General features: G+C 42.5%; 1 protein-coding gene across 2 annotated transcripts in view; it reads right to left on the reverse strand.

Moving 5' to 3' along the window:
* Positions 1-23624, reverse strand: part of LOC118366969 (receptor activity-modifying protein 1-like) — a 54159-nt gene that overhangs the window by 11143 nt on the left and 19392 nt on the right. For both annotated transcript variants that reach the window (XM_035749843.2, XM_052493721.1), the window contains exon 2: positions 4544-4679. In XM_035749843.2, the coding sequence (XP_035605736.1) occupies positions 4544-4679 (136 nt within the window). The remainder of the gene's footprint in view (positions 1-4543; positions 4680-23624) is intronic.

The raw sequence follows: 23624 nt of genomic DNA on the forward strand, positions 1-23624 counted from the left end.
TCTGTGTCTGAGGCTCAAATCGTCAAGTTACATTGGTGCGGGTTTGCTAAGGGGTTTGACAGTCTATGCTAAGTCACCAGTGCTAACTAAACCTGCTAGGCAGTCCACTCAGAACAGTGACAGGTTGATTGTCCTGAAAACAGTGCTAACTGTGCAGTGTATATTATGGAGGAGCTGAGGCAGCCGGGGGGCTATGCATACTTTAATGAGTCCTTTCACGGCTGAGAGACCAAGTGGGACTAGAACACAAGCCAAGCATAACCACCTCACCTCAAAGGACCACACACAGACAGGCCAGGCATGACACGCGAACTACTCATCTATAATAGCCCTTTTTGGTCACACTGTTGATGAGAGGAGAATGTATAAACATAGTTTGGAAATGGGGCGGGAGTGTAAAAGGGTACTATTTGGGAATCTGTTCATAGCCATACAGGCTTTGTGACTTGTTGCTTTCCCTACTGCTTTTGCCAGTCTGAGCATAACACCTACTGTATGTTAAAAGACCCATGCAATGTTTTAAATATATAGAATAGATTCGGCAAAATACTGTATTACGTTACTGTATGGAGAAAAAAATTGTTTGGACATTCCTTTTCTTACAAGATCATAAAATGAGATCCGTATATGCCTGTCAAAGTGTGAGGAAATTAATTAAAATTTTTACAACAAAGATATATCATCACGAAGGAGGCTACGACACTGGCTCAAACTCTCGTTGGATGTGGCAGGGTGTACAGACTATTATGGACTACAAAAGGAAGCACAGCCACGAGCTGCCCAGTGACACAAGCCTACCAGACGAGCTAAATTACTTCTACGCACGCTTTGAGGCAAGCAACACTGAAGCATGCATGAGAACACCAGCTGTTCTGGACGACTGTGCGATCACTGTTTCCGTAACCGATGTGAGTAAGACCTTTAAACAAGTCAACATTCACAAGGCCGCAGGGCTAGGCGGATTACCAGGACGTGTACTCCGAGCATGCGCTGACCAACTGGCAAGTGTAGCCATCAACACCATTATCCCAGAAACTCTATACCCAATCCAATTTGCATACCGCCCCAACAGATCCACAGATGATACAATCTCTATTGCACTCCACACTGCCCTTTCCCACCTGAACAAAAGGAAAATCTAAGTGAGAATGCTATTCATTGACTGTAGCTCAGCATTCAACACCATAGTGCCCTCAAAGCTCATCGCTAAGCTAAGGACCCTGGGACTAAACACCTCACTCTGCAACTGGATCCTGGACTTCCTGATTGGCCGACCCCAGGTGGTAAGGGTAGGTAAGAACACATCTGCCACGTTGATCCTGAACACGAGGGCCCCTCAGGAGTGTGTGCTCAGTCCCCTCCTGTACTCCCTGTTCACCCATGACTGCATGGCCAAGCACTACTCCAACACCATCATTAAGTTTGGCGATGACACAACAGCCTTATCTTCGACAACGATGAGACAGCCAATAGAGAGGAGGTCAGAGACCTGGCAGTGTGGTGCTAGGATAACAACCTCTCCATCAACATGAGGAAGACAAATGAGATGATCGTGGACTACAGGAAAAGGAGAGCCGAGCATGCCCCCATTCCCATCGACGGGCCTGTAGTGGAGCAGGTTGAAAGCTTTAAGTTCTTTGGTGTCCACATCACCAACAAACTATCATTGTCCAAACACACTAAGACAATCGTGAATAGGGCACGACAACGCCTATTTGGCATGGGTCCTCAGATCCTCCTAAAGTTATACAGCTGCACCATCAAGAGCATTCTGACTGGTTGCATCACCGCCTGGTATGGTAACTTCTCGGCCTCCGACTGCAAGGCACTACAATGGATAGTGCGTACAGCCCAGTACATTACTGGGGCCAAGCTTCTTGCTATCCAGGACCTCTACACCAGGCGGTGTCAGAGGAAGGCCCTAAAATGGCCAAAGACTGCAGCCACACTAGTCATAGACTGTTCACTCTGCTACCACATGACAAGCGGTACCGGAGCATCTAGTCTAGTGCCAGGCTCTTAACAGCTTCTACCTCCAAGCCATAAGACTCCTGGAACAGCTAATCAAATGGCTACCCGGACTATTTGTATGCATAGTCACTTTACCTCTACCTACATGTACATATTACCTCAATTACCTCGACTAAACTGTGCCCCTGCACATTGACTCTGTACTTTTATTGTTGCTCTTTAATTATTTGTTATTTTTGTATTTTATTTTTTCTTTCTTTATTTTTTACTTCAGTTTATTTTAGTAAATACTTTCTTAACACTTATTTGTCTTAACAAGGAACCGCCCCTTTTTTCAATTTTCACCTAAAATGACATACCCAAATCTAGCTGCCTGTAGCAAGGATATGCATATTCTTGGTACCATTTGAAAGGAAATTACTTTGAAATTTGTGGAAATGTGAAAGGAATGTAGGAGAATATAACACAATAGATCTGGTAAAAGATAATAGAAGAAAAAGCCAACTGTTCTTTTGTATTTTTTTTTGTACCATCATCTTTGAGAAATGCAAGAGAAAGGCCATAATATATTATTCCAGCCCAAGTGCAATTTAGATTTTGGCCACTAGATGACAGCAGTGTATGTGCAAAGTTTTAGACTGATCCATTGAACCATTGCATTTCTGTTCAAAATGTTGTATCAAGACTGCTCAAATGTTCCTAATTTGTTTATTAATAACTTAAAATTAAAACGGCATTGTTGATTAAGGGCTTGTAAGCATTTCAACACCTGTTGTATTCGGCGAATGTGAAAAATAACATTTGATTTGTGCCTTTCACCCTGCTCTCTTGTGTTTGTTCTACAGCAGTGTTGGTAATGCTAACATAATACAACATTAACATGCCATCACTATCAAGGTCAACTCTGGTGGAGGGTGTAGGGGGGTGGATGCGCATGCACACACGCACACGTGCACACACACACACCCACACACGCTGCTAAACAGAACAAACTTTTAATTAGGTCTTAATTATGTCTGCAGAAAGACAGGAATGAACGTGTCTGTGAGCTCACAAAACTATAAGCAGAGACTCAATCTGTCGGTTTGAAACTGAGAGGCATTGACGGGGGTCATTTCTCCCTGCGTACATCAGAACACACACCAAGGGGGTCTTCGTTGCCTTGAAAACATATACAAATACTGCTTGAAACAGGTTTATTTCCTTACCCAGTGTGGGTTTATCTCCCCCACTAAGCCAGAACCTGACTCTAGATTTAACTAAAATAATACATTTAAAAGGGCCTGCCAAGATGTGATATGGACAGTGAAAGGTTACTGTAGCCCTTACTGCATCTGGATCAGGAGACTGCTCCCCATCGTTCCCGTGGTGAACACTGGGTGGTCTGACTTGCCTTACTACAGACAATGGTACTGTTCTGGTGTGCATGTCCAAGACAAGTAACTGAACTGGGGATGTTGCTTAGCTGTTCCACGTGAGATGCTCTCTAAGCTGCATATCCCCAGAGCACTGTGTCAGTGCAGACATTCACAAATAATTAGGAAAAACAAACACCTTTAGAGATAATTCCCCTCGTGAGAAATCAACATTTCCAGCCACAATGATGGAGGGATGTTGAGAATGAAAGTTAGAGGAAGAGAAATAGTGAAGAGTCATTTTTATGTAAGTACACAGACTGTCCCTCCCTGTGGCAGGGTGGAGGGGGACAGGTGACTGTTCTGTCGATGACAGGAAAGGGCTGAGTGTCCTGGCACTGTTCTGACAGCTGGGACACCAGTGTCACCTTCCACAAGCCTCCGATTGACAAATCCAGACTAACATTACAGCCAAAGAGGAAAAACAAAACCCCAGCAATGGGGGCAGACAAACATGCAACAAACACCCTGTCAACCCAGCATTCCTGGTTCACTTCCTGGTGGGAGGACATTAGACTGGACTGATGACCATCGTAGTGGTGTATACTGGCATACTATGTGGTACCCAGGGAAATAGAAATAGGGTGCCATTTGGGACTCAGCCCAGTCTACATTTAAGATGCTACTCCTAGAGTTAAGAGCCTGTGGGACTGGCTGGGCCTGTTACATTTGGAGTAATATTGCCAGCATATTTAAATATTCGAAAAGTATTGCCAGGCCAAAGGTTTGTGCACACGCTGATTAAATAAACGTTACATATCTCTATTACCTCCCGACCAGTTGAGGAGTGACTGTAATGTTAATGACATGGAGGTGCAACATTACATTGAATGATATACAGATGTAAGATTTTAATTTGAGCCAGTTTGCTACAGCAGGAAGATAATCCTGCAGCAACAGGAAATGTGAATTATTATGGAGAAATTTTTGTTGGGGTTTATACATTTTTCTTAAGGGAAAATCAAATCTAAAATGTCAGAGTGGAAATTGCAAACTTCAGGAGCCTTTTAAAAACTAAAATACACTACAAGTTTGACATTTCTCCCGCAACAGGGTGATCAAATGAAGATCCTACATCTGTAGAATATGAGAATACTTCATAGGTGCTATATAGAATACTACTAAGAGACTACATTAGTGCTACATAGGATACTCACTCCACTGTATCCTCCCAGCTGCACCAGTGATGCTGGTCAAGTTCCTCCATGTCCAGTCTGAATTTACCCAGGCAGAACTCCTCGATGGCGTACTCATAGGTCCCGCCACAAGCCATCACCGACACAGACTGGCATGCTGGGGAATAGAGAGAGAACAGAGATGTACTGTAGACCAACACAGCATAACCCACTGAGAGAACAGAGAGAGAGAAGACAGAGGGTCAGAACAGAGATGTACTGTAGACCAACACAGCATATATGAGAGAGAGAGAGAGAGAGAGAGAGAGAGAGAGAGAGAGAGAGAGAGAGAGAGAGAGAGAGAGAGAGAGAGAGAGAGAGAGAGAGAGAGAGAGAGAGAGAGAGAGAGAGAGAGAGAGAGAGAGAGGTAGTGTGGAGACTCAGATAAATGTTTTGTTTTTTATTATCTTTAACTACATGGTAGTCTCACGCCGTAGACTTCCAACTCAATAGCCTGGGGATAATCACATGGTACGGGTCTGAGCCAGTGTAACTCTCATTCACAGATGTTTCACATTGATGAGCAGAGGTATGGGGATCTATCAGTTCTATATTAAGTAGAGGATACTGCTTAACATTTTATCTCTGAGATCCAACAGAGCTCTTGAAAGATCTCACCTGACAGTGCTGACAGGGTAAAACCTCAGACCTGGAGTTCCTGTAGAAAATTCTCTGGCTTTGAGAAGCTTTCTAAGTGCTGTCTACACTACACCATGTGGTAGCAGTTTCTCACTGTTTGACAAGGCTGACTGGACTGGGAGATTGCTTTAAACTGTTAAAGGGGCACAAACACGCTCTCAACTCCAAGGAGCAGAGCATCACAGAGCATCACTGCCCCAGGGCTCAGAGCTGAGAAAAGCACTCCGTGTTAGAGATATCAAATCAGATCAAATGTATTTTTCACATGCGCCCGAATACAACAGTGCTGTGAAATGTGAAATGCTTACTTACAAGCTGTTAACCAACAATGCAGTTCAAGAAATAGAGTTAATAAAATATTTGCTAAATAAACTAAAGTGAAAAATCAAATAAAAAGTAACACAATAAGATGACATAACAATAACGAGGCTACAGGGGTACCGGTATCAAGTCAATGTGCGGGGGTACAGGTTAGTAGAAGTAATTTGTACATTTAGGGAGGTGTAAAGTGACTATGCATAGATAATAAACAGTGAGTAGCAGCAGTGTAAAAACAAAGGGGGGTCAATGAAAATAGTCTGGTTGTCCGTTTGATGAATTGTTCAGCAGTCTTAAGGCTTGGGGGTAGATGCTGTTAAGGAACCTTTTGGTCCTAGACTTGGAGCTACTGTACCGCTTGCCACGCGGTAGCAGAGAGAACAGTCTATGACTAGGATGGCTGGAGTCTTTGACAATTTTTTGGCCTTCCTCTGACACAGCCTGTTATAGAGGTCTTGGATGGCAGGAAACTTGGCCCCAGTGATGTACTGTGCCGTACGCACTACCCTCTAGCGCCTTACGATCGGAAGCTGAGCAGTTTCCATTGCAGGAGGTGATGCAACCGGTCAGGATGCTCTCGATGGTGCAGCTGTAGAACTTTTGGAGGATCTGAGGACCCATGCCAAATCTTTTCAGTCTTCTGAGGGGGAAAGGTGTTGTTTTGCCCTCTTCAAAACTGTCTTGGTATGTTTGGACCATGATAGTTTGTTGGTGATGTGGACACCAAGGAACTTGAAACTCTCGACCTGCTCCACTACTGCCCAAAGTTAATGGGGTCCTGTTCGGCCCTCCTTTTCCTGTAATCCACGGTCATCTCCTTTGTCTTGCTCACATTGAAGGAGAGGTTGTTGTCCTGGCACTACACAGCCATGTCTCTGACCTCCTCCCTATATGCGGTCTCATCGTTGTCGGTTGTGCCGTCAGCAAACTTAATGATGGTGTTGGAGTCATTCTTGGCCTCGCAGTTGTGGATGGCAGGGAGTACAGGAGGGGAGTACGGTAGGGAAGGAATTTACAAATTGGCCAGTTCAGGGTCAGCCCAAACTGAACTTCTGAGAGGAGTAGAAACAAAGGGAGGAATCATAGGGCAAAAAGATGGCTTTTGGCTAAAAAGATTAATTAGGTCTCCCATTTACTCCTTCATGACACACTGGCCAGTTCACAGAAGACTTTGTCTCTCGCTCTCTCCCTTAGGTAAATGCCAAGAGTGTGCAAGGCTGTCATCAAGGCAAAAGGTGGCTACTTTGAAGAATCTCAAATATTACATTTGTTTAACACTTTTTTGGTTACTACATGATTCCATATGTGTTATTTGATAGTTTTGATGTCTTCACTATTATTCTACAAGCAGAAATGAGTAAAAATAAAGAAAAACCCTTGAATGAGTAGGTATGTCCAAACTGTAAGTAAAATTCATTATGGAAACGTCTTTATGAGCAAATATTAATATAATAGCCATCATATCAAAGTAAACTTGGAGTCACACGATGATATGCTGTGTGGTCCTCCCACTATGACTCGGGAAACCATGCAGTTTATTAGGCTACAGATGAAATCATTTATGATGAACTTCACAGGGTGGTGAAAGTGCACGGTTATCTTGAAGCTCCTTTCCAATAAATATTGAGGGTCTGATTCTGGTGACATGCTGATCAATATTTGACTGCCGTTTGACAAATAAAAAATATTTGTACTCTTATGGATAATAATCTCATCATGTAGACTAGCCTACCCGCATAGCCTACCCGCACTGTATCTGTGAGCTGTTGGCTGGAGCGCAGGTACCAAGACCAGAGTAGACACATTTGCTATTTAACACAAAATGCGATGGAAACGCATTGAACTTTAGATTTTTATTCAGTTCATGACAACTTAAGCAAATAAGTACATTATGTGAACTACACTGCATACAAATTTGTTCCTGTAAATTCCTGCAGCTAATGGTGAAAAGCATTGACAGAAGATGGAGGTACAGAGAGCAGTGCGCGGGGCTGGTATAGCATAGTCTGTACAGAAGAAAGTAATAAGAAAGAAAAATTGAGGGTGAGTAAGAGTGGAGAGGGCGAACAACAGACTTATCTAATTAACTCTGACAGAATGGGATTACCTTTTCAAATCGCTTTTGACGGTTTGACTCGCCAGCCAACTCTATTATCACATCTTTTTTTTCTCTCTCCCTCTGTCTTCTTCCTCCCATCTTGCCCTTCTCTCACTCTCTCTCTCTCTCTCTCTCTCTCTCTCTCTCACACACTTCCTTCCTTCCTTCCTTCCTTCCTTCCTTCCTTCCTTCCTTCCTTCCTTCCTTCTTTCCTTCTTTCCTTCTTTCCTTCCTTCATCTCTACCCGTCTCTAGCTACAGGGCATTCAGAAAGTATTCACACCCCTTGACTAATTCCACATTTTGTTGTGCTATAGCCGGAATTCAAAACGGTTTAAAAAAGAAAATTCTCCACCCATCTACACACAATACCCCATAATGACAAAGTGAACTCACTGAATGGATATTCTAGGAAGAACAGTGCTCTACAGATGTAGGATTTTAATTTAAGCCAGTTTTCTACAGCAGGAAAATCATTCTGCAGCAACATACAACTTTATTAAGTGGATTATAATTAATGGAATTTTTTTCGGGGTTGATACATTTTTTGTTATGGCAAATAAAGTCTGACATTTTAAAGTGGAAATTACAAACTTTAGAAGCCTTTTTAAATCTTGAATTCACTGCAAGTTTGAAAGAACACATCTGTAAGAACACATTGAACATCTGTCTGTGGAAGGCATGGCCATGAGAGAGACAAAAGGTCTTCTTTCTTCACCTCTCACTATTAGGACGAACAGAACGATGTCTCAACATTGATAGCTCTTTTATATAAGAACAGACCCTGCTGGCAGCTAACTTACACTGTAGTGTAAGACTCAGAAATCAGTGAATCAGGAGTGTGTTAAATCTGTATCTGGCAACAAATATCAAATCTCATCCATCCTCTTCCTCTGACCCAGACCTTTTGATTTCTTAAAAGCGTATTGCATACTCAAAGGCTTCAGAATGCCCACTGCATATAGAGGCCCTGGAATTGATCAAAAACTATTGAGTGCTACGCTTCTTCCATTTTATCTGTGTTGGTACTTTGCCAAGGGAGGATGCATGCCGACGAAATAAAAATATAAAAACAGGAAAATCTTTTTTCTCATAAAAAGATCCAAGCTGAGATTTGTGAGAGTGGCTTGAGGAGAGATTGGAGAAAGAAGAAACGGAGGAGCAACGAAGAAAGAACATCTGATTCACTCATACACAAAATATTAGAGTAGAAGAAAAGTTTTTGGAATAAAACTGATCATAGCTAACATTGTTCATTTCCTTCAAGGAAAATGTCCTGCGCTGTTTTCAATTTGGTGGCAGATAAGTTTCATACATAAACATTTAATTCACAATCAAACCCTTCTGTGCACAATCAACCCAATCTGTCCAATATGGTTGCCTTTACTAATTGATGGAGATGACACATGTTGTTGAAATACAAAACATTTGGTGGATGTTGGCAAAGCACAAACTTAGACTGTCAAGTGAATTTTGCCTGACTTTCAGCAGCTTGGAAAACATTTACTGTTATCAGCGGAAAGAAACTCCTGCACTAAGATTAGGGGAAAAGTCAGAGCACCTAAAACATTTTCTGTGAACATTCCCTGTCCATAAGTAGTTCAACTTCTAATGTCCACAGCTGTGTAGATCAATCAATCAATCAAAAACTTTAAAGCCATCCAGACTTGTGTTAAATGGTATTCAGAATTCCCCTAAAAACACTTTAAAGCTACCAGAACGTCTACCACTCTCAGTCCTTAGGGGGATTAGAGTAAGATAATATTACCCACAGTAACAACAGCCTGCGCATACTTTATGCAGAAGTTCTCTGACTGTCAGTGTGTCCTGTCTCTTCTACATCACCCTGAGGCTGCCCAGGGATAATAGGACCTGGACATTGCAGTAAGGTGCCCAGAGACCCAGGTGCTTAGAATGTGTAACCTGAACCTGAAGAGGAGAGCCCCCCTGCATCTCAAATGGCACCCTATTCCCTACATAATGCACTACTTTTGGGCGCTGGTATTCCAGCTATAACTCTGTCCTTAATATGACTGGGACTTTAATGAATCCTTGAGGGCAACATAATGTTCCTGGGTCTTTGAATGTGTTGCGCTCCAGAGAGTCATTTTCTCCCGCGGTGAGTTTCTCAGACATATTGTGCACTGACACTGGAGAGGAGCTAGGAGACATGTTAAGTCTGGTTCTCTCTCTTCAACCAGTGCTTCCTGAAGTGCCATAAGAGGGTAGTGAAATGACCGAATACAGCTGGGCTGGCCAGTCAGTGCAGGTGGATGACTCTTTTTACTGCACTGATAAAGCCGTAGAACGTTTTCAGTACTGCATTGCCCTTACGAAAAAAAAACATGAATTTTAACATATATTAAGTGTTCCAAAAATACATGTTTTCATGTGATCACATGATCTTATGTGAAGTTAATGTGATATGTGTCAACATCTTAAGCAACATGTGATGACATGAGACTACACGTGAAAATATGATCATGTGTGAAGTGTTCCTGAAACACATTTTCACATGATTTCACATTACATTTCCAGAGGTGGGACCAAGTCACTATTTTAGAGTCAAAAGGTGAGTCCCACGTAAAACGGGTCGAGTCTCAAGTCAAGTCCAAATTGTGCATTCTAAGAGTAAGTCAAGTTTTAAAAAATCTAGACATGCAAAGACTTGTTCAACTGCAAATCTTTGTCTATTTATTGAGGCTACGAGACAAGTCATTTGAATAACAGCGCCAACCAAATCAAATCTGTCTAACAAGAGCTAAACCAGGTACATATAAGCACTTGGCCCCTCCCAGTAACATACAATTACCCAATTGGCAATTAAACCAAATAAAAGGGAAAAGGTCATTTGTTGTTACATTGGTACATTCGTCACAGTCAAATCAATTGAAATCTAAATCAACTCAAATATTATTTGTCACACGCGCTGAATAAAACTGGTGTAAACTTTATTTACCATGAAATGCTTGTTATGAGTTTGTAAGTAATAGTAGTAACACAAGAGGAATAAAATAAATTAACAAGAATGGAGCTATATACAGGCTATATAGTAGTATACCAGATCAATGTTCAGGGGTAAGAGGTATTTGAAGTACATACAGTTTGTACATGAAAGCAGGGTAAAGTGACTAAGCATCAGGATAGATAAAAATAAGAGTAAAATAAAGAACAGAGTAGAAGCAGAAAAAGGTGTGTAAAATTGTATGCATGTGTGTTTGTTTTGTGTCTGTATGCGTGTGTGTGCTATGTGTGTGTGTGTATGTACTGTATGTGAATGTGTGTGGGTATTGTGTGCGAGAGAGTGAGTGAGTATATGGTGTGTGTATACTGTACAGTCTAGTAAGTATGCATAGGGTCAGTAAAGGATAGAGTCAGTGTAGATAGTTAGAGTACCATTAATTTACTATTTAGCTGTCTAGCTATTTAGCAGTCTTATGGCTTGGGGGAAGCTGTCTCGGAGCCTATTGGTCAGAGAGCCGATGCTCCAGTACTGTTTGTCAGACAGTAGCAGAGTGAACAGTCTATGGCTTGGGTGGCTGGAGTCTTTGGCAATTTTTCAGGCCCTTCCTCTGATATCGCATGATATAGTGATCCTAGATGGCAGGGAGCTTGGCCCCAATGATGTATTGGGCTGTCTGCACCACCCTCTGTAGCACTTTATGGTCAAGGGCGGTGCATTTGGCATACCAGGCGGTGATACAGCCAGTCAAGAGGCTCTCAATGCTGCAGCTATATAGCTTTTTGAGGATCCGAGGGCCCATGCTGAATCTGTTCAACCTCCTGACAGGTAAGAGGTGCTGCCATGCGCTCTTCATGACTGTGCGGGTGTGTGTGGACCATCTTAAGTCCTCGAGAGCTTCAAGGAACTTGCAGCTCTCGACCCACTCCACAGCAGCCACGTCGATGTGGATGGAGGCGTGCTCTTTCCTCTTTCTCCTATAGTCCACGATTAGCTCCTTGTTCTTACTGACGTTGAGGGGGCTTCTTAAAGAAAAACTAACAGGTCTGTGAGAGCCAGAATTCTTACTGGTTGGTAGGTGATCAAATACTTATGTCATGCAATAAAACGCAAATTCATTTCTTAAAAATAGATTGCGTCTCTCACAGTTGAAGTGTACCTATGATAAAAAATGACAGACCTCTATATGCTTTGTAAGTAGGAAAACCTGCTAAAATCAGCAGTGTATCAAATACTTGTTCTCCCCACTGTACACATATAAATACATTGAAATATTACATTTACATAAATATTCAGACCCTTTACTCAGTACTTTGTTGAGGCACTTTTGGCAGTGATTACAGCCTTGAGTCTTCTTGGGTATAAGGCTACAAACTTGGCACATCTGTATTTGGACATTTTCTCCCATTCTTCTCTGCAGAGTCTCTCAAGCTCTGTCAGGTTGGATGGGGAACGTTGCTACACATTTTCAGGTCTCTCCAGAGATGTTTGATCGGGTTCAAGGTCTGGCTCTGTCTAGGTCCCACAAGGACATTGAGTCCCCAAGCCACTCCTGCGTTGTCCTGGCTGTGTGCTTAGGGTTGTTGTCCTGTTGGAAGTTGAACCTTTGCCCCAGTCTGAGGTCTTGAGCGCTATGGAGCAGGTTTACATCAAGGATCTCTCTGTACTTTGCTTCTGTAATCTTTCCCTCGATCCTGACTAGTCTCCCATTTCCTGCCGCTGAAAAACATCCCCACAGCATGATGCTGCCACCAACATGCTTCATCATAGGTATGGTGCCAGGTTTCCTCCAGATGTGATGCTTGGCATTCAGGCCAAAGAGTGCAATCTTGGTTTCATCAGACCAGAGAATCTTGTTTCTCCTCGTCTGAGAGTCCTTTAGGTGCCTTTTGGCAAAATCCAAGTGGGCTGTCATGTGCCTTTTACTAAGGAGTGGCTTCCGTCTGGCCACTCTACCATAAAGGCCTGATTGATTGTCCCTCTGGAAGGTTCTCCCATCTCCACAGAGGAACTCTGAAACTCTGTCAGAGTGACCATCGGGTTCTTGGTAACCTTCCTGACCAAGGCCCTTCTCCCCCGATTACTCAGTTTGGCTGGGTGGCCAGCTCTAGGAAGAGTCTTGGTGGTTCCAAACTTCTTCCATTTAAGAATGATGGAGGCCACTGTGTTCTTAGGGACATTCAATACTGCAGACTTTTTTGGTACCCTTCCCCAGATCTCTGCCTCGACACAATCCTGTCTCGTAGCTCTACGGACAATTCCTTCGACCTCATGGCTTGGTTTTTGCTCTGACAAGCGCTGTCAACCGTGGGACCTTTTATAGACAAATGTGTGCCTTTCCAAAACATGTCCAATCAATTGAATTTACCACAGGTGGACTCCAATCTAATTGTAGAAACATTTCAAGGATAATCAATGGAAACAGGATGCTCCCGAGTTCAATTTTGAGTCTCTTAGCAAAGGGGATGAATACCTATGTTAAGGTACTTAAGTTTTTTTTATATACATTTGCTAACATTTTGAAAAAACTATTTTAGCTTTGTCATTATGGTGTATTATGTGTAGATTAAAGAGGAAAACATTTAATGTAATCAATTTTAGAATAAGACTGTAACGTAACAAAATGTGGAAAAGGGAAGTGGTTTGAATACTATCCGAATGCACAGTATTGGAAATATTCCCCACTATATCCCTTTAAGAACTGCTTTACCTCCAAACAGACAGATGGGTCTGATGGGAACACCACTTCTGACTTAGAATTCATTTTTACATCCTTATATTTTATACAGGCAGTCAGAGACATTGAATAAGAGCAAGAGTAAGAGGGAGAGTATCTCTGGCTTACTTCAAAATAAAAAATTGATCCCTAAAACTCTTACTATTAGTAGGCCAACATCTATTATTCATCAGGACTGCAATGTGTGGGATGCACATGAAATCACCTCTCTCTCTTTTTCTCTCTATTTCTCTCTCAGGGCTCTTTAACAGTTACATAAAGCACATAAACAAGCCAGTGAATTTTAAAAAGTGCAGAAAGCATGTACAGTACACAGGGCTGAAATGTACAGTACAGAATATTCACTGTTGCAAAGGGAGACACGCTTCAATCAAATCAAATTGGTCACATACACATGGTTAGCAGGATGTTAATGCAAGGGTAGCGAAATGCTTGTGCTTCTAGTTCCGACAATATCTAACAAGTAATCTAACAAATTCACAACAACTACCTTATACACACAAATGTAAAGGGATGAATAAGAATATGTACATATAAGTATATGGATGAGCAACGGCCGTGTGGCATTGGAAAGACGCAGTAGATGGTATAGAATACAGTATATACATATGAGATGAGTAATGTAGGATATGTAAACATTATTAAAGTGGCATTATTTAAGGTGACTAGTGATACCTTTATTAAGTCCATTTATTAAAGTGGCCAGAGATTTGAGTCTGTATGTTGACAGCAGCCTCTCTATGTTAGTGATGGCTGTTTAACAGTCTGATGGCCTTGAGATAGAAGCTGTTTTTCAGCCTCTCGGTCCCAGCTTTGATTCACCTGTACTGACCACACTACCCTCTGGAGAGCCTTGCAGTTGTGGGTGGTGCAGTTGCCATACCAGGCATTGATACAGCGCAACAGGAAGCTCTTGATTGTGCATCTGTAAAAGTTTGTGTGTGTTTTAGGTGACAAGACAAATTTCTTCAGCCTCCTGAGGTTTAAGAGGCGTTGTTGCGCCTTCACCACGTTGTCTGTGTGGGTGGACCATTTCAGTGTGTCTGTGACGTGTACGCTGAGGAACTTAACACTTTCCACCTTCTCCACTACTGTCCCGTTGATGTGGATGGGGGCGTGCTCCCTCTGCTGTTTCCTCTGCTGAAGTCCACGGTCATCTCCTTTGTTTTATTGACGTTGAGTGAGAGGTTATTTCCTGACACCACACGCTGAGGGCCCTCACCTCCTCCCTGTAGGCTGTTTCGTCATTGTTGGTAATCAAGCCTACCACTGTAGTGTCGTCTGCAAACTTAATGATTGAGTTGGAAGCATGCATGGCCACGCAGTCATGGGTGAACAGGGAGTACAGGAGAGGGCTGAGCACGCACCCTTGTGGGGCCCCAGTGTTGAGGATCAGTGGGGTGAAGATATTGTTTCCTACCTTCACCACCTGGGGGCGACCCGTCAGAAAGTCCAGGACCCAGTTGCACAGGGCGGGGTCGAGACCCAGGGCCTCGAGCTTAACGATGAGTTTGGAGGGTACTATGGTGTTAAATGGTGAGCTTTAGTCAATGAACAGCATTCTTACATAGGTATTCCTCTTGTCCAGATGGGATAGGGCAGTATGCAGTGTGATAGCTGATAGGGAATAGCTGCACTGTTTGTATTCGATCATGTTTCCAGTCGCCTTGCCATGATTAAAAGTTGTGGATATCACATTGAGTTTTGCACAAATGCTGCCATCCATCAATCCACGGTTTTTGGTTAGGAAAGGTTTTAATAGTAACAGTGGGTACGACATCTCTGATGCACTTTCTAATAAACTCGTTCACTCGTTTTTCGTCCTGCTTTTGACACCGCTCAGTCTGCCTCTCCTGCGGCGACCGCGTTGTTTTGGGTCGGCCTCTGGGATAAGATCCCATGTCCAGGGTTGATGTCCGAACAAATGATCCGCTTCGGGAAAAACGTGTTCCTGGTCGTAATGTTGGTAAGTTGGCATCGCATTTATATCCAATAGTTTTTCCCGGCTGTATGTAATAACACTTGATAATTTCTTGGCTAACAATCTAAGAAATAATACATACATAAAACAAATAACTGCATAGTTTCCTAAGGACCTGAAGCGAGGCGACCATCTCTGTCGGCGCTTTAAACATCCACTGTGTTTGAATGGAGAGACACTGTCACACCAGACAAGTACCATGCTTAGAGTGAGTTTAAATGTGTTTACAGTGTTAAACATTTAAACAGAATGTCAATTTTGAAAAAGAATCCAAACATTTACATGAATGGACACTTCACACAGTCACAAGTGTCCTACAGAATATACAACCACTATAACTGGTTCCCCTATGAACAAGCTATTACTCATTAGCAACCCAGCAGAGCCAGACACACTCAGACCAAAATTACCCCGAGAGATGCCTTGCAGAGCACCATGATCTTGTATTTTTCTTTAAAACCTGTTGTTTTATAGAAAGGACTGGTTATCTGTTCAACTTAATGTATTCTGGACTGTCCAAATTCTTTATTTAGGCGTAAAAGAGATTCAAACTCATGTCTGCATCACACAAACTGAGTATAGTATATTGTTCACAATTCCATCGGTCTATTTCTACTCAATACGATATTGAGAAATGGTAAAGTGGTTTTGTTCAGTGGGTTGAGATGAGGGAAAAGCCTGTCGCTTCGACTCAATAAGAACACAAGTATTTCCCTTCCATTCGCATCTTTATCTCAAACCTTCACAGAAATGAATTGGTCCTTGTTTTACCCATTACATTCAGCAACAAGCCACCACAATTGCGATGAAGGAAAAAGAGTTCTATGCATAACACAATGTGCTCCGACTCATCAAGACACCATCACATTGGTTTTTGTCACCTGGACAAGCAATCATGCTCTGGGGGTAAGTAACATCCAAACAATTGGTAGAAGAACTGTCACGGGTGTTGATATCCCCGTCACCACCACCTCCCCACACATCCTGTGTATGCTAGAGCAAATAGAGTCTGCCAGACACGGATAGAGTAATATTGTTTACTCTGTGCAATATTGATCTACTCATCTCAACATTACACAATGCATAAACATTAAAACATATTATGAGGAATACTCAGGGGGAAAAACAGTAGTCTGACTGACAGCATGATATGGCTACGGAAGCCCTGAAGCCCAAGGCAAAACAATCTTCTAAAATTCACTCTTGGATTTATCTTGTTTGAACGACTTAGTATCTCATTCAAATGACTTAGTATCTCGTTTGAATGATTTAGTATCACGTTTAAAGACTTAAATGTGTTTACTAAATCGTTCAAATGAGATACTGGTACTGCTCAGTCACAAGCTTTTGGGCATAATCTGCCTAGAATATTTCATTTCCGTTATCACTATTCTTTTAATTAGGCCTATTCAGTTGTAATTATTATATCTAGATTATATTCTACTTTCTAACATTAGGATATGGAGTTTCTATTTTCAACGACTTGTATTAACGGATGTTTTAGGCAGGCAATACATAGGCTACTGTAAAATGTATTTTTGTTTTTCTTGGAACACCATAATATAAATGCATTTAAGCTAAAATATCTGAAATAAATCAGAAATAATAAAGGCCATATCAGCTTCTTTTCATAAATAAAAGTGATGAAAGAAGATCAAACTGCATACGTGAAATGTTTGCGCACAGAAGCCCTAACAAGCTTCATATGTGCCTGGGAAATGTGCTCTACAAATTAAATATTATTATAAAGACAGAAAAGAAAAATACACAAGTAAAAGCTTAGATAAATACCATACTATTAGTGGGAATATAGCCATAATAGGATAATTGAATTCGAAAAGCCAAACATTTAAAAATACATTGAGACCGCAGTGTGTGGATGCTATTTCTCTAAAATCTATTACATTTAAGTAGGGACTGGCAGTAGGACAGTGTCACAACGCTACATAGTCATAGGCCTACACTTCACACCTGCTGGAGGGAATACACAGCTGTCCTTGACTGTAACTCTCGACCCGCTCCACTACAGCCCTGTCAATGTTAATGGAGGCCTGTTCGGACCTCCTTTTCCTGTAGTCCACGATCAGCTCTTTGGTCGTGCTCACATTGAGGGAGAGGTTGTTGTCCTGGCACCACATTGCCAGGTCTCTGACCTCCTCCCTACAGGTTGTCTAATCGTTGTCGGTGATCAGGCCTACCACTGTTGTGTTGTCAGCAAACTTAATGATGGTGTTGGAGTCGTGCTTGGCCACTCAGTCGTGGGTGAACAGGGAGTACAGGAGGGCACTAAGCACGCACACCTGAGGGGCCCCAGTGTTGAGGATCAGTGTGGCAGATGTGTTTTTACCTACACACACCAGCTAGGAGTAGCCCTTCAGGAAGTCCAGGATCCAGTTGCAGAGGGAGGTATTTAGTCCCAGGGTCCTTAGCTTAGTGATGAGCTTTGTGTGCACTATGGTGTTGAACGCTGAGCTGTAGTCAATGAACAGCATTACACCTTCGTAATGTGATGAGTAGATTGGATAGTCATAATTTAGGCTAATAATATAACTCCATCACCGTTGACAAAAAGACCTGACATTTAGAAGTCTCCAAAAAAGATTAAGGGCCTAATAATAAAAATGTCAATTAAATTCACTTCAAAAAGTAGGCTACCTGTGCATGTTTGTCCACTCTAAAATAATTCATTCCAGCATCCAAACTGCATGTTTGATGAAAAGAAATAGACATCTGTTAGAAAACACCAAGAAGTGTTCCTAATGACATTCAGGGTTTGCTATTGATTAGGCCTACATTAACAAATGTACCTTTTTTGTAGCATGAAATGTTGGGACACCTGAAATGGGGCTGTCCCGGGAAAAAATGGGATGGTCACCCTGACACACATGGTCAACTTTACTAGACTAGGCTACAATGTATATTACCATCAACTTCAAAGAGACCAACCCGTAATGTGATGTAGTGGTACAAAAAGGTGGGTAAACTGATTGCCATCGCAGTAAACAAAACGTAGCGCTCCCTATTCAATGCCTTTTTCTGAAAAAGGTGGGTAAACTGTGTTTACTTGCTTTAACCCTCCACTAAGAAAACACCACTGCTGGTAGACTACTCTCTCAGCCGAGGCAATTTTACACACATGAATACATGCAGGACGGGTAGCCTACATTTCAGGTGTCCCGACATTTTAATATGAGTTGAATCAAAACATGTTTTACACCCTAGTTCATGAGTTGTCAAATAAATCACGAGTTAATGCTTGGAGTCTTCACAAATCGTGTGACATAAAACAATACCTTTCTTTCCTTACATTAATGACATTTATGACAGTGTTATTTGTAATTATTAAGCATTTAACAATTGAATTAAAACATTGAACTTAAACCTTGTACGAATCATGAATCTTGGAGATCTCGGAAAATGCAATGTTAGTGTAACTATGCCTAGGTAACATTTAAGTATGTTTCGCCATGAAAACAGTTTATGGGCACACAAATCCTCCGCCTTTGCCAAATCGAATGCTTCTAATCGGATGCTAAAAACTCTCATCGAAAGAGTCACCTTATAGGCCTACTGCCATTAATGTATAGCCTACTTGTTGGATGGATTGGATGCACATTGGTGTCTAGCTGTAGGCTAGTTGTCTAGTGATATTGTCGACCATTATCAGCTAATCCAGGAATTAAAAGAAATATTGATAGAAAATGAAAGCTAAATAAATGGTCTACTATTTCTGCCAACGGATGGCACGGCGAACACAAGTACCCACGCGCACCTGAAAAGCAATGCAATCAGTGCTCTAAACAGCTAATTGACAAAAGCAAGCAATGATAAATCAACAGATGAATTTGATGCATTGGAAAAAATGCACATTTTTATCAAGGACGCATGGCAAACAAATGGCTAAAATGTGGAAGTACGAAGGAAAATCTATGAGTAAAGGAGCTCAGCTGAGGCCGAAATTGTTGGACAGCGCCCACCAGATACTGTAGAAAGAAACGGTTTAAACCATGACAGAGAGTTGGGGGTTGGTTTAATTTGGAAGCTTTTATCTTAACATGTACCACTATAAAAACAGATTTACCATTACATTTAAACAAAAAAAAGAGGATGGTTAAATTAGCATTATTTAGAGACCCCCCCCCATTCCCCCAAATTTGACTTTCATTGTTTTTGGGGGAGCTAACGTCTTATTCAGGGAGGCTGAGCCCCGCTAGCTCCCCCGTAATTCATACCTTGCCGTTCGTTCACTGCATGGCTGAGCACAAATAGCGTAGAGTAGGCCTAAGCTATAGGCTAGCCTCTATTAGATATGTTTCTTCTTTGTTTGCACAAGACAAAATGTGTCTTTTATCGCCATGCTTTTGACACCATCGATCACCGCATTCTTTTGGAGAGATTAGAAACCCTAATTGGTCTACACGTACAAGGTCTTACCTGGTTTAGATCTTATCTGTCTGAACGATATCAGTGGATGTTTTGTCCTCTGACAAATCAATTGTAGGTTTTGGCGTTCCTCAAGGTTCCATTTTTCATTGTTTTCACTATATATTCTACCTCTTGGTGATGTCATTCGAAAACACAATGTCAGCTTTCACTGCTATGTGGACAACACATTTCGATGAAACATGGTGAAGCTCCAAAATTGCCCTCCCTGGATGTATGTGTTTCAGACATAAGGAGGTGGATGGAGACAAATGTTTTACTTTTAAACTCGAACAAAACAGAGATGCCAGTTCTAGGTCCCAAGAAACAAAGAGATCTGCTGTTGGATCTGACAATTCATCTTGATGGTTGTACATTTGTCTCAAATAAAACTGTGAAGGACCTCTGTATCTCTGGACCCTGATCTCTCTTTTGACGAACATATCAAGAATATTTCAAGGGCAGCTTTTTTCCATCTTCGTAACGTTGCGAAACTCCGAAACGTTTTGTCCAAGAATTATGCAGAAAAGCTCATCCATGTCACTTTTAGATTAGACTACTGAAATACTCTACTCTCCAGCTATGTGGATAAAGCACTAAATAAACTTAAGTTAGTGCTAAACATGGCTGCTAGAAAAAATGTGATCATATTACTCCAGTGCTAGCCTCTCTACATTGGCTTCCTGTTAAGGCTTGGGCTGATTTCAAGGTTTTACTGCTAACCTACAAAGCATTACATGGGCTTGCTCCTACCCATCTCTCCGCTTTGGTCCTGCCATACATACCTACACATACGCTACGGTCACAAGACGCAGGCCTCCTTACTGTCCCTAGAATTTCTAAGCAAACAGCTGGAGGCTTTCTCCTATAGAGAGATCGGTGATGCCTCGGCGATGTTATACCCACAGCAACGATTAAAACATTCCCAAACCAGAAACTGTGGATTGATGGCAGCATTCGAGCGAAACTGAAAGCATGAACAACTGCTTTTAAACAGGGCAAGGTGACCGGAATAATGACCGAATACAAACAGTGTAGCTATTCCCTCCGCAAGGCAATCAAACAAGCTAAGTGTCAGTATAGAGTCAAAGTAGAGTTGCAATTCAACGGCTCAGACACAAGAGGTATGTGGCAGGGTCTACAGTCAATCACGTATTACAAAAAGAAAACCAGCGCCGTCGCGGACCAGGATGTCTTGCTCCCAGACAGACTAAATAACTTTTTTTGCTCGCTTTGAGGACAATACAGTGCCACTGACATGGCCCGCTACCAAAACCTGCGGGCTCTCCTTCACTGCAGCCGATGTGAGTAAAACATTAAAAACGTGTTAACCCTCGCAGGGCTGCAGGCCCAGACGGGATCCCCAGCCGCGTCCTCAGAGCATGCGCAGACCAGCTGGCTGGTATGTTTACGGACATATTCAATCCATCCTTATCACAGTCTGCTGTTCCAACATGCTTCAAGAGGGCCACCATTGTTCCTGTTCCCAAGAAAGCTAAGTTAACTGAGCTAAACGACTACCACTCACTTCCGTCATCATGAAGTGCTTTGAGAGACTAGTCAAGGACCATATCACCTCCACCCTACCTGACACCCTAGACCCACTCCAATTTGCTTACCGCCCCAATAGATCCACGGACGATGCAATCGCAATCACACTGCATACTGCCCTAACCCATCTGGACAAGAGGAATACCTATGTAAGAATGCTGTTCATCGACTACAGCTCAGCATTTAACACCATAGTACCCTCCAAACTTGTCATCAAGCTCGACCCCGCCCTGTGCAACTGGACTTCCTGACGGGCTGCCCCCAGGTGGTGAGGGTAGGTAACAAGATCTCCACCCACTGGGGCCCCACAAGGATGCGTTCTGAGCCCTCTCCTGTACTCCCTGTTCACCCACGACTGCATGGCCATGCACGCCTCCAACTCAATCATATGGCCTATGCCGTTCTGTACCATCACTCAGTCATACCTTTACACTTGTGTGTATAAGGTAGTAGTTGTGTTATTGTTAGGCTAGATTACTCGTTAGTTATTACTGCCTTGTCGGATCTAAAAGCACAAGCATTTCGCTACACTCTCATTAACATCTGCTAACCATGTGTATGTGACAAATAAATTTGATTTGATTTAAAGCTCCATTTTATGGAATGATCTGCCTATCCATATGAGAGATGCAGACTCGGTCTCAACCTTTTAGTCTTTACTGAAGACTCATCTCTCCAGTAGGTGCTATGATTGAGTGTAGTCTGGCCCAAGGGTGTGAAGGTGAACGGCAAGGCACTGGAGCAACGAACTGCCCTTGCTGCCTCTGCCTGGCCGTGCTACCTGGTCTCTCCACTGGGATTCTCTGCCTCTGACCCTATTACAGGGGCTGAGTCACTGGCTTACTAGTGCTCTTCCATGCCATCACTTGAAGGGGTGCGTCACTTGAGTGGGTTGAGTCACTGACGTGATCTTCCTGTCTGATTTTGCACCCTCTCGGACTTGTGCGGTGGAGGAGATCTTCATGGGCTATTCTCAGCCTTGTCTCAGGGTAGGTAGTAAGTTGGTGGTGTGCTGATATCCCTCTAATGGTGTGGGGGCTTGCTTTGGCAAAGTGGGTGGTTTTATATCCTGCCTGGTTGGTCCTGTCCGGAGGAGCCACAGTGTCCCCTGACCCACCCCTGTCTCAGCCTCCAGTATCTATCCTGCAATAGTCTGTGCCAGGGGAATAGGGTCAGTTTGTTATATCTGGTGTAATTCTCCTGTTTTATCTGGTGTCCTGTGTGAATTTAAGTATGCTACCTCTAATTCTCTCTCTCTCCCCCTCTCCCTTCCGGAGGACCTAAGCCATAGGATCATGCCTCAGGACTACCTGGCCTCAGGACTCCTGGCTGTCCCCAGTCCACCTGGTCGTTCTGCTGCTCCAGTTTAAACTGTTCTACCTGCGACTAGGGAACCCTGACCTGTTCACCGGACGTGCTACCTCATCCCAGACCTGCTGTTTTCGACTCACTCTCTCTACCACACCTGCTGTCTCGACCTCTGAATCCTCATTTTTCTACAACCACTGTGATTATTATTTGACCCTGCTGGACATCTATAAACGTTTGAACATCTTGAAGAACAATCTGGCCTTAAATGGGCATGTGCTCTTATAATCTCCACCCCGCACAGCCAGAAGAGGACTGGCCACCCCTTAGAGCCTGGCCACCCCTCAGAGCCTGGCCATTCCTGTGCCTGTCTCCAATTTACACGTGACACCAAATCATTAAAAATAGACTACTAAAGCTTTATCTTATTTTTGTATAGACAGGATTTGGCTATATAATTTTGGCAAATATTTCAATTTACCTTAGCCTTAAGGACACGCCGCCTTTGTAGTTAGGGAACGTGATATCATAAGGGAATTGCTTAGTCAACACTTAACAGTAGGACTAGTTATCTCACACGCTCTTGCAGAAAAGTAGCCTATGTGAGCTCTAACAGTAGATTAAAAGTACAGTTAAAGTATCAATCACCAATAAATGAATGAACTTCAGAGATAATAATGAGATAATGAGATAATGTCTAACTGTGTCTTTGGTAAACAAGTGTCACAATACACACGAACATATTTATCAATCAGGGCATTTGAAGCTGAGCAGAGATCGTCATGCCTTCTGCCTAATCTGATATCGCAAATTACCGGCATAGAGCGGTTTATATACACAAATAATGTATATAATGTATATGTTTTCTTTTGGTGATATCGCCATTGTGCATGCCCTTGATGACAGTCTGTTTGATTACAGCCAAAAGCTGTTTTGTGGGGTTTGTAGTTAGTCTCTTATAGAACTTCTGATCAATCAGTTGCCTGAGTACTTCAGTATTATAGACAGCGTAGTCATGTACAGTAACAGCGCCTCCCTTGTATGCTAG

Source organism: Oncorhynchus keta, chromosome 34, assembly GCF_023373465.1.
Source record: "Oncorhynchus keta strain PuntledgeMale-10-30-2019 chromosome 34, Oket_V2, whole genome shotgun sequence".
In the NCBI taxonomy this organism is placed as follows: domain Eukaryota; kingdom Metazoa; phylum Chordata; class Actinopteri; order Salmoniformes; family Salmonidae; genus Oncorhynchus; species Oncorhynchus keta.